The sequence below is a fragment of the Telopea speciosissima genome, chromosome 11, assembly GCF_018873765.1.
Source record: "Telopea speciosissima isolate NSW1024214 ecotype Mountain lineage chromosome 11, Tspe_v1, whole genome shotgun sequence".
NCBI lineage: Eukaryota > Viridiplantae > Streptophyta > Magnoliopsida > Proteales > Proteaceae > Telopea > Telopea speciosissima.
The window spans coordinates 57,271,158-57,283,228 of NC_057926.1; the positions used below are offsets into that span (position 1 = coordinate 57,271,158).

The 12,071-nt window shown below is 37.0% G+C and overlaps 1 protein-coding gene across 1 annotated transcript; it reads right to left on the minus strand.

Annotated features, from left to right (window-relative positions):
- Positions 1-3,362: 3,362 nt before the first annotated feature.
- Positions 3,363-5,975, minus strand: LOC122645510 (cysteine-rich receptor-like protein kinase 29). The gene is made up of 5 exons (XM_043838820.1): positions 5,746-5,975; positions 5,313-5,523; positions 4,901-5,138; positions 4,540-4,690; positions 3,363-3,769 (listed from the first exon to the last, which is right to left on the minus strand). Exons 1-5 carry the CDS (start codon positions 5,971-5,973, stop codon positions 3,401-3,403), a joined length of 1,197 nt encoding a protein of 398 aa, XP_043694755.1. The 5' UTR covers positions 5,974-5,975; the 3' UTR covers positions 3,363-3,400.
- Between the last annotated feature and the right edge of the window lie 6,096 nt (positions 5,976-12,071).

Consider the following 12,071-nt stretch of genomic DNA (forward strand, 5'->3'; position numbering starts at 1 on the left):
CGCTTCAAGATGAAGAGTTGTTCTTCAAGTGTAGCACCTATAGTCAAGGGTGATAGACTAAGTTTGGAGCAATGTCCGAGAACAGTCTTAGAGGAACAAGAAATGCATAGTATCCCTTATGCGTCTGCAGTATGCAGTCTAATGTACGTACAAGTGTGTACAAGGCCAGACATCGCCTTTGCAGTGGGAGTTCTGGAAAGATTCCAGAAGAATCCGGGTATACCACATTGGAAAGCAGCAAAGAAAGTATTGAGATACCTTCAAGGCACCAAGGATTTTATGTTGACATATCGACGTGTCAATGACTTGGAGCTGATTGGCTATTCTGACTCAGATTACGCTGGATGTGGAGATACAAGAAGGTCCACTTTAGGATATGTTTTTCTGCTTGCTGGAGGAGCAATTTCCTGAAAAAGTGTGAAGCAACCAAAGACTGCGTCCTCAACAATGGAAGCAGAGGTGGTGGCATGCTATGAGGCAGTCTCTCACGCATCGTAGTTACGTTATTTCATCACAGATCTCCAAGTTATTCCGTCTATTGAGAGGCCTACACGGATATACTGTGATAACACTGCGACAGTAAAATTCTCTAACAACACATGCTCTATGAGTCGATGTAGGCACATAGAGATCAAGTATTTTGTTGTAAAAGAGGATGTTCGGGATCATCGTGTTTCGATAGAACACATTGGTACTGATAAGATGTTAGCAGATCCTTTCACTAAAGGGCTTCCACCTAATGTTTTTGTGGAACATGTTGGGAATATGGGGCTGATGTAAATCTTAGTACATGATGTTTTATCTTATATGTTGCAACATTAATTGTGGTGATTCTTGAACCTTAAGTTTTTCTGTCATTTATAAAGTTTACGCTCAATTTATGTTTTGAAATGACAGATGCCCATTAAGTTTCAGGGCAATAAAGTTTACCCTCGAATTGACCATAGGGTTGATTCAAAATTGATCATTTGATCAATTTTCTAAAGTTTTCATGCTAACTGCATTAGGGTTCATTATGAGAATGACAACTCATTGTAATACATGGAAGGGAGTGTCCTACTTATTGGACATGGACCGCCATGATTCGTGAGTTGGAGTCTTCATTTTGAATGATAAGAGAAACTCACTGTTTCATGTATGGCCATACAACATAGCAACACCAATATTCATTTGGCATGTGGCAATTTGGGCCAAGTGGGGGAATGTTGGCTGATGTGGCCCAAAGTGCCACATCACTTAATTAGTTTTGCTAAAAAGGTGGTTAGGGCATTTCCCTATCCATGAGGGAAACTACCTGATGGTGGTAGTTACAAGTGATAAGGATTTTTATGAGGGTTCTAGTCTTGTGTACGGGATTATTCTTTACCATCAAGGAGTAATTTTTGTGAGACAAAAAAGACTAGAGATCTACCTTCTCAGCCATTGACAGTATTCTACTAGACACAGGGAGTACAACAGCGAACAAGTATTGACCGGAGTTGATCGGAAACAATGGCGTCAGACGATTCGAACCTTTTCTTCGGACCGTCTGGAGGTAGAGTGCACTGCCTCTGTTTAATTTAGACCCTGTTTGTGTAATGGGTATTTCTTATACTGAATACCTCTCTGAAGAACCTTTCACTGCCGCTCATTGCTCGCCGCCGTTCGTCGCTCAACCAGTGGAGCTCCCCTTTATCGCTCTGGAATAGAGTTTGTCGCAACAAGATGAGGTGTCACCACTGCTAGGGTTCGTCGCGAGGTCAAGAAATGGAGAGAGAAAAGAAAGGGGAAAGAAAGAAAAGGGGGAAGACGAAAGGGGTTAAATCTGGGTTTCGTTAGGTTTCAAATTTCAAAAAGGAAACGGGTCGGGTTCGTCATTGAAGTAGGGTGAGAGAGGACGAAGGAAGCAAATGGGTTAAACTAAGGAAACCCAAAAATTCACCGTTGGATGGTCTCTGTCCAGGTGGCAGCATCCTAGATGGGTGCTGGACGCTCCAGCTCCCGCCACGGCAGGACAGGAGCCAAATCCAAATGTCTACCAATATTAATACTGAGGATACTGATTAGAATCATCACTTATTCTAATATAAAAAATATTTTTACCATATTGACTGATATGTATCATCAGTGTGGTATCAATATTCGATGTTCATTTACCTACAAAAAAGATGAAATCTCCATGTTCATGATTTTTTTTTGATGAAATTTCTATGTTTTTTATTTGCAATAATGAAAAAGTGTACCTTGGAACTTTGGCTTAACTTATTTTTGGCCGAAAGTTTTTTATACCTACAACTCTAGGATCATATTACTCTCTCCGGTCCAAAATCTCCTTCACTGTTTCCTGATACGTATCATGTAGGAATTTCTCCTTCTAAGTGATTTGAGACAAACTCTCATCCTCTATTGGCGAATTCAAAAATACCCATGCCCTTAATCATCATATGACAGTATAATGCCCTTTCTGGGAAGAATCAGAAAAGAAGTATTTCATAGAGAAATTGGGTTATATAGGTCAAGTTTAGGGTTGCGAAAGTAATGATTCATATAAATTAAGACTTGTTTTTATGATAATATTCTTGTTCAAAACTTTATTTAGGTGATTTGAGCATTTTTTTTTTAAAAATAGAATCTACATGCATAGTTTCGTCAAGTCTTTATTGATGGCTGCAGATCTAGATGTGTTGCCTTGTTAAACTAGATCATTTGAGTTGTTGCATGCGAGTTAGGAAATAAACTGATTGTCAAGGGAGCAAATAAAATTTCTCCTAAAGTATTTCGTTTACATGTCAAACGCAAAGTCCTAAAACAATTAATTAATAACAGACATTCTCAAGCAAGGTTTAAAACCCCAGAATGGGACCCAAGATCGACCTCCATTGATTCCAATTTGAATTAGATTGGAATTGATCAAAATGAGCTAAATCCCTAGAAATTAGAATCGGGAAACAGAATTAAAAGATTTCCACAGATTTTTATTTTTTGGAGTTCTTAATTCAAAAGTCTCGTAGATCCTGTTGCAAGAGGTATGTTTCATCTATTTTCTTCCATTTTTATAACTTAAAAAAGAGGTAGAAATTGTTGAAATATGAAAATCTCAGTGCTTTCATAGCCGATTCAAAAGAAGGATTGAGAAAGCAAATACCAATTCTTTGAACCATGTTCTACAGCCCAAGTAAAAGTCAGTAAAACACTATGTTATCATGCGTATCAAATGATGACTGTTGTGTAAAGTAACACTAATTGCAGAACGGTTTTCTCTGATAAATTGAAATAGGGACCAAAAATAACTAATAAATGCAATATTTTGAAACACAATGCTAGTTTTAATGTACATAAATACTGTCAATGAATTCTACAGTAAAAAATTATGTGACTGAACACAAAATCATGAAAAAAGCTAACAAAATAATGTAGGTCATCAGCCTTTGTCCAAAGAAGAAATAGATATAGAGTTTCTAGAATTATCTTCATCTAAACTACAATCTGTAGAAGCTTTGGTAACGCCACTAAAAATAGTAGTAGCATTCGATCTGGTTATGGCAGAAGAGGTGGTTGTCCAATGCCCTTCACGGCCTTGAATTCCTGGTTTTCCAGGTTTTGGCAATGTAAATGAATCATCACTTGAGAGCATGAGATTAACAGAATTCATATCTGGTCTCTCAGCAACAGATGCCTGACAACATAACAATGCCATCTGAATGCACATTGCTGTCTCATCATGATTGAACTCGGCAAGCCTAGGGTCCATTAAGTCCAATGCATTTCCTTCTTGGTAGAGCTTCCAGGCCTATGAAATGACGAAACAAAAACTTTGCAGATGGAACAAATTATAGCTCTTCAAGATGTATATATGTAATGAACATCAGTTGTTTTAGGCTATATTCCTATTTTCAACCAAGAAGCAAGAATTAATAATGTTCAATTGTAATGGAAGTATCGTATTCTATTCATACTGTTTGTAGTTTATGTAGGTACACCAAAAATGACCACTTCCAGGGTCTCATGCACTGTATAAGCTTAATTCCCCCTCCAGTTCCTCTGCTCATTGATCCATATCACAGAATCAGAGTCCATAATCCAGGATGCTTAATTGGACAGATAAATATAGTCATCTGATAGTAAAACCTGTTTCTGGACCATCACCCCCAATCTGGGATGACTAAATACAACAATATAAGGTAATGCTATACCCAACAGTCATGTAGAGTTAAATTTAAAACCAACTCAGTACAAGTCATGGTACAGCAAGAAAGATTCAATTATAGTAAGTTCTTTCTTGACCTTGTCCATCCAAAGAGGCAGCCATCAATGGAGAGTTTGGATAACATATGCTCCAATAAAGAACATGTTATGGTACAGCAAGAAAGATTCAACTATGGTAAGTTCTTTCTTGACCATGTTCATCCCCAGAGGCAGCCAACAATGGAGAGTATGTATTGAGAGGGTACCATATGCTCCAATAATTGTCAAATATTTCTTATATATACCATCGATTAAATCTGCAGAAAGTTACTTCATAACTTAATTATAAACTGCAATAGACTTTATGTAACTTACATAGCTCAAGAGATCTGCCTTTTCTTCACCCAACCTTGAATCATGATTCTTTCTTCCACTCACGATCTCTAACACCAATATTCCATAGCTAAAAACATCGGTTTTCACAGACAAGTAGCCATGCATTGCATACTCAGGAGCCATATAACCACTGGACCGTATTCAGTAAAAAGAACTTGTTAGTTTCAGCATCACCTTTAACTTGTTTCACTGAAATAATAGTTTAAAAAAAAAAATCAACTAAAATGAAAAGTGGAAGCAGCATGAGACACAATTCATAGGGTGTTAAGTGCTGCTTAACTAACAAATTGTTTTAGCAGTGAATTTAACAGAAAGGAATTGTGAAGAAAATATTACTCACTAAGTACCCGAAATCCTAAATGTATTTAAATGGGTGTCTTCCCCAGGAAAGAGCCTTGCCAAGCCAAAATCTGAGATCTTAGGGTTAAGCTGCTCATCCAGCAAAATATTACTTGCTTTGATGTCTCTATGAATGATTCTCTCGGGGGCCTCCTCGTGTAGGTAGAGAAGACCTCTTGCCACACCAGAAATTATCGCATGTCGCTTTGTCCAATCCAAGGATGCTGATTTGGTCTTATCTGAATAGTTTCACCACATCAACTACTGATCAGTGAGTTATTTTCTTCCTCAATTTTGCTTTTCTAGTTTTAAGCACATTATCTCCTAACAGTTACAGCTCTAGTTCAACTCTAACAAATAAATTAGAAATATATATAAGTCAGATTTCTAAGTAGGAGGATATTAATTAATACCAAAGAGGAAGTAGTCGAGGCTCTTGTTGGGTAGATACTCATAGACAAGCATCTTTTCAGGACCTTCAGCACAACAACCCAAGAGTATCACCAAGTTTTTATGTTGAGTTCTCAACAACACCTTCACTTCATTTGTGAATTCCCTGAGCCCCTGTCTTGAATTCAATGACAGCTTCTTCACGGCTACTTCTGGACCATTTGGCACCAAGCCCTATGAGAAAATTAGGAAAAAATACAAAAATGTAAAAAAAATGCCAAATTCATAAATTAGGGGAGAATGTTAATGTTAAAATTGTGTAACATAATCCATTGAGAGACAAGCAGGGAGAGGGTTTATTAGGGAAGCACACCAACTGCTGAAGCAGGCATTGGGCACAATACTACAATAGGAGGGAGCACAAGAAAATAATCACAAGAGAGAGAGGGCATATGCCTTGAAAACGGGGCCGAAGCCACCATGACCGAGCAGGTTGACGTCGGAGAAGAAATTGGTAGCGAGTTGAAGAGTTCGAAGCGGGAAGAAAAAATCAAAGGAATTATCTTCCCCATCTTCTCCTTCACTTCCTTCGTCTCCTTTCCCTCCTCTCTTCCACTTCGACAAACACCCACACAACCCTGACAGTAATTCCATCGTCAACTGAACGTAACCCGATTGATTCATCAAGCAAAGAAAGAAAGGAACTCTGTTACGTTTCTATGCTTTTAACAACATCTCGTACAAGGTGGACCACCATTAATAAATCCTAAATTTTCACTATTGACATCTATCCATTCCACATCCACGGTCAAGGTCAAGGGAGAATCCCTTGGCCATTGCCATCAGTCTATTTGAATACTTGATGGAAGTTTACCCCCCAAAAGCAATTAATAATACTTGATGGAAGCAAAATCTCTTTGCCTTTTATTCTTCACCAGATAAATGGGGGTGTACCATTTAAACGGTTAGACCTTAGAATTGCCATACAAGTAATCTACTTTACAAAACCGATCAATTTAAAATGAAATCCACTCACATTTTACCCCCCCCGCCAAAAAAAAAATCCAGTCACATCCTTTTCTATTGGTTACTCCTAAGTTTTCAGCTTCCTGCTTTCTTTTCTAGTTTACTTGAACCATTAGTTGTAAGACCATAAAACCATGTGTAAAGCATGGCCAAATGGGATGTATTATCATAGGTTTTTTCTTTTTTAAGGGTAAAAGAATGCTAACCGATTGTGTAGCCCCTGCACCAACATAATAGCCAATGAAAGTGAGCATAGAAACATTGGTTTAGATATGATTTTCAATTTCACTAGGGGATTGAATGGTCTTTTCATGCACGAAGGTATTGATTTGTGTCTAGGCACAAGAACCACACTAACTAGACAATTGGTTAGCGTTCTTTTTTCTTCTTTTTTTAATCATTATATATTATTATGACCAGTGACTAGGATGAGTTATATCATAATGAAGGTTGAATGTTTATAATATGAATAAACTTATCAAAGTAAATTGAAAAAAATGTAGATGATAAAATTAAAAAATTATTTAATGGTAGTGATGCTAACACATTGTTTATAAGAAATATTTCTAAAAAATCTATAAATATATTGTTAAGACTTAAGACTAATTCATCAAAAAGCAATTAATAAATGATGAATACTGTATATAATTCATAAAAAAACAATAAATAAATGATGAAGGCTATACCTAATCCATTATGAATCTCCTTTGTAAAGTCTTATCTTCTTTTTGTTTATCTTTCTCCAAATAAACGGATTAATTAGGTAGAATTTCCTTTTCGCGTAAGTTCTATGCTCCACTCAGAATGGTTATTGGGCAAGAGATGGTCGTCGAACAACAAAACATCTACGTACCTGACATCGTTAGGAGCCATTGGTTTTGAGAACCTGGATTACTTAGGCGATGAAATGCATCAGTGATTTCGATCATCATTTACAATATCAATAGATTCTCGTCTTTTAAGGGACAACGTGGCTTACCGAGCGTAGCAGGGCTCTTCATCAATGATTTCGATCATCATTTACGATACCAATATTCTCTTCTTTTAAGGGACAACATGCCTTACCAAGCGTAGCAAGGCTCTCCCGTCGACTAAGTAATCCAGGTTCTCAAAACCAATGACTCCTGACGGTGTCGAGTACTTAGATGTTTTGTGGTTCGCCGACCAATTCTTGTCCAATAACCATTTTGAGTGGAGCATAGACTTAGGCGAAAAATCCTCCTAAGGGAGAAAAAACGCTTCCCATTTCTTAAATACATGATTTGTTTTTGGGATTTCATGAATGGGCCTCACCTTTTTGTATTTTTATATTTTTTAGACTAACATAAAAGTTTTATTAATCAAAAAAAGGGGGAAAAACTTATAGTTATAAGAAATTACAACATTATTAGAAATAAAAGTAGGGGGAAAGCCAACACGGGCTAGCTTCAATTTGAAAGCACCAATAGCAAGATAATGAGTTTCAAAATTCAAGGTACAAGGATGAAATCGAAAAGAAAAATATACAAAAGAATAAAGCAAAAACTTAATATCCTCTGTTGGAATTTTTCAAAATATTGATGTGGACTTTTAGTCCCACATCGGCTATGAAAGGAAAGCTCATTGGGTTTATATATGTTAGTAGTAAGTAGTTATTATTATCACATGTAATGCTAGAAGAGATTGTACGGTGCACTTGCGAGCGAGGACGGTACCCATCCGAGCGCGTATGCGTGCGCGTGCGTGAGGCGCAATCCCATCCGAACAGGCCTTGTGGGCCTATAAATGGGCCACGAATTCTCTCGATCCAGAGATGATCAAAAAAATCTCTGATAGCTTCACGATGTTCTTGTCCCCGCAACCGATAATGTGATCGCTGATTTATCTTGGGAGGCAGGTTTGCTGCAACCCTTTGCAGGATTAGGAGGGTGCAAATACTGTCTTAAGGACAGAACGCTTTCGTTCGACTCAGGCCTTCTTTCTGTCCTCTCCTTTTTGTTCAGTTTTCTAACAATCTTAAGACAGTATTTGTTCAATGGAGGAGACTGCAATCATGAAGATACCTGGGAACGAGATAAGCAAACTTGAGAAGTTTGATGGGTCATTTTTCAAACGTTGGAAAGGGAAGATGTATTTCTTCCTCATTGCTTTGAAACTTGCTCATGTCCTGAACGAAGAGCAGCCAGTAGCACCGACACCGACAGACACCACTGCAGAAGCTTCAAGTGGAGAGACACCGGTGCAGAAACAGCAGCGCCAGAGGTGGGAGCAAGACGACTTCATGTGCAAGGGCTACATCCTCAATGGGTTATCAAACACACTTTATGATGTGTATGAGCCCAAATTTGCAGACAGCACGTCGAGAGAACTATGGGAGGATTTCGATAAAAAGTACAAAATTGAGGATGCTGGCAACAAGAAGTTTCTTATAAGTAAGTTGTTTGATTATAGGATGGTAGGAGATAAGTCTATTATTTCACAAACCTATGAGTTGCAAGGTCTCATGAATCAAATCATCTCTGAGGGCCATTCTCTTGACGCATCTTTCCAAGTGTCATCTATTATTTCAAAGTTACCTTTTGCTTGGAAAGATTGTCGGAAAGAGTTGAAACAGAAGAAGGATGCAATGACTATGCAAGAGTTGATTAAGTATATCCAAGTTGAAGAGAATTCTCGCAAACTGGATAAACTCAATTGGAGGAAAAATCTCCAAAGGCTCATGTCATAGAAAATGCATCTTCTAAGGGCAAGAAGAGAAAGTATGATGGGAAAGGCACTTCGAGAAGAAAAAGGGTACATTTATTAACCCCAAAGCGGCTTCTTGGAAATGCGAAAAGCCGGTCATTTCAAGAAACAGTGCAGAGTTTATATCAAGGAGAAGCAACAAAAGGACCAAGCCAACATGGTTGACAATGATGACTGGGCTGCTATGATATCTGAGGTATATGCAGTGGGTGATGATGAGAAATGGTGGATCGATTCCGGTGCAACCAAACATGTTGCCAAGAACAAAAATTTGTTCAAAGTTTATGAACCTATAGCAGATGGACAAGATCTTTTTATGGGAAATTCTTCAACTGCTAAGGTCATAGGTAAAGACACAGTGGTTCTGAATCTCACATCCGGGAAAAAGCTTACTTTGAATGATGTACTTCATGTTCCTGATATTAGGAAGAACTTAATGTCTGTAAGCTTGCTTGACAAACATGGATTTAAAATCCTGTTTGAGTCAGGGAACATCATAGTGTCCAAAGGGGGAGTTTATGTTGGGAAAGGATATGCATCGAACGAGATGTATAAATTTAATATGATTAATGAAAACTCATCTTCTGCTTACATTGTTTCTACTTTTGATACATGGCATTCTAGACTTGAGCATGTTAATTATACGTGCATGAGAAATATGGTTAAATTAGGTTTATTACCAGAATGCACATCTTCTAGTCATGACAAATGTTCTGTATGCATCAAGTCTAAAATTGCTAGAAAATCTTTTAAGAAAGTAGAAAGGAATACACAACTCTTAGAATTAGTACATTCTGATTTGTGTGAGTTAGAAGGTATTCTAACTAGAGGTGGTAAAAGATATTTCATCACATTTATAGATGACTGTTCAAAATACACATATGTATATCTGTTAAGGACTAAAGATGAGGCTTTGGAGAAATTCAAAATCTACAAAGCCGAAGTGGAAAACCAATTGGATCGTAAGATTAAAATCTTACGAACTGATAGGGGAAGAGAATACTTCTCCACTGATGATTTTTGTGAAGTTTATGGAATTATCCATCACACAACGACACCCTATAGTCCTCAACAGAATGGAGTAGCAGAAAGGAAAAATAGGACTCTAACAGAAATGGTGAATACACTTTTACTTACTTCTGACTTACCAAAGAATTTATGGGGGGAAGCATTAATGACTGCTTGTCATATACTTAACCGTATACCCCATAAAAAGACTAATATCACTCCCTATGAATATTGGATGAAGAGAAAACCTTCTCTTGGATATTTTAAAGTATGGGGATGTAGAGCATTGGTAAGATTAACTGATCCTAAAAGACCTAAATTAGGTGAAAAGGCAATTGAATGTATTTTCATTGGCTATGCCCAACATAGCAAGGCCTATAGATTTCTAACGATGGAATCTACAGAGACCGTTAGCCAAAATATAACTTTGGAATCTAGAGATGCTGAGTTCTTTGAGGATTCATTCTCTAGGAAACGGAAGAATGAAAATACAAACAAGGAGGATCAAGATATTGTTCAATCAAATTCTGAGAATAATGAGAGTGTTGAACTTAGAAGAAGTAAAAGAGTTAGAGTGGAAAAATCCTTTGGTCCAGATTTCTATCAATTCTTGGTAGAAGGAAACAGAAATGAAGTTACATATTCTTGTGTGTATAATGTTGAACATGATCCATTGACTTTTCGAGAAGCCATGAATTCTCAAGATTCTGCTTTTTGGCAAGAAGCTATAAATGATGAAATGGATTCTCTCATGGGTAATAAAACATGGGTTTTAACAGATTTACCTCCTGGATTTAAATCTATTGGTTGTAAGTGGATTTTTAAGCGAAAGCTTAAAGCTGATGGAACCATTGATAAGTTTAAAGTTAGGCTTGTAGCAAAGGGCTTTAAGCAAAAAGAAGGCACTGATTATTTCGATACATATGCTCCTGTTGTTATAATTAGTACAGTTAGATTGTTAATTGCTTTAGCATCGATTAATAAACTTGTTATACACCAAATGGATGTTAAAACTGCTTTTCTAAATGGAGATTTAGAAGAAGAAGTTTACATGGAACAACCTGAAGGGTTTGTTTTGAAAGGCCAGGAAATTAAGGTTTGTAAACTAGTCAAATCTTTATATGGTCTAAAACAAGCTCCTAAGCAATGGCATGATAAATTTGACCAAAAGGTTGTAGCAAATGGATTTAGAATAAATGAATCTGATAAATGTGTTTATTCTAAATTCAAGAATGGACATGGTGTTATAATATGTTTATATGTTGATGATATGTTAATCTTTGGTACTAATACAAGCACTGTTTTGGAGACAAAGGCTTTCCTATCTTCGTGTTTTGATATGAAAGATATGGGTGAAGCAAATATAATTTTGGGAATCAAAATTGTTAGATCCTCTGATTGTATTTCTTTAACACAGTCTCATTACATAAAGAAAATATTAAAGAAATTCAATCATGAGGACTGTAAACCAGTTGCTACCCCATATGATCATTCTATTAGATTAATTTCTAATGAAGGAAATTGTATATCTCAATTGGAATACGCTAGTATCATTGGCAGCTTAATGTATGCCATGCAGTGCACTCGTCCTGATATAGCTTTTGCAGTTGGTGTTTTGAGTAGGTTTACTCATAACCCTGGACAAATTCATTGGAATGCAGTTTCTAGAGTACTTAAGTACTTAAAGGACACAATGAATTATGCATTAAGTTATAAAGATTTTTTCACAGTACTAGAAGGATACACAGATGCTAATTGGATCACAGGATCCGATGAATCAAAGTCCACAAGTGGTTGGATATTTACCTTGGGTGGAGGATCAATTTCTTAGGGATCCAAGAAACAGACTGTAGTTTCACACTCCACTATGGAGTCTGAATTTATCGCTTTAGTAATGGCAGTAAAGGAAGCAGAATGGCTTAGGGACCTCTTAACAGAGATTCTTCTGTGGCCTAAGCCAATACCTTCTATATCAATATCTTGTGATAATGAAGCAACATTATCAAGGGCTTATAATAAAGTCT

Bases quoted from the DNA above. Each gene is read 5' to 3' on its own strand.
- LOC122645510 (XM_043838820.1), bottom strand. From the start codon at position 5,973: ATGAATCAATCGGGTTACGTTCAGTTGACGATGGAATTACTGTCAGGG. The intron at 5,524-5,745 runs GCATATGCCCTC...ATTTTCTCATAG, and splicing joins GCTTCGGCCCCGTTTTCAAG to GGCTTGGTGCCAAATGGTCC. The intron at 4,691-4,900 runs GTGAGTAATATT...AATACGGTCCAG, and splicing joins TTTAGGATTTCGGGTACTTA to TGGTTATATGGCTCCTGAGT.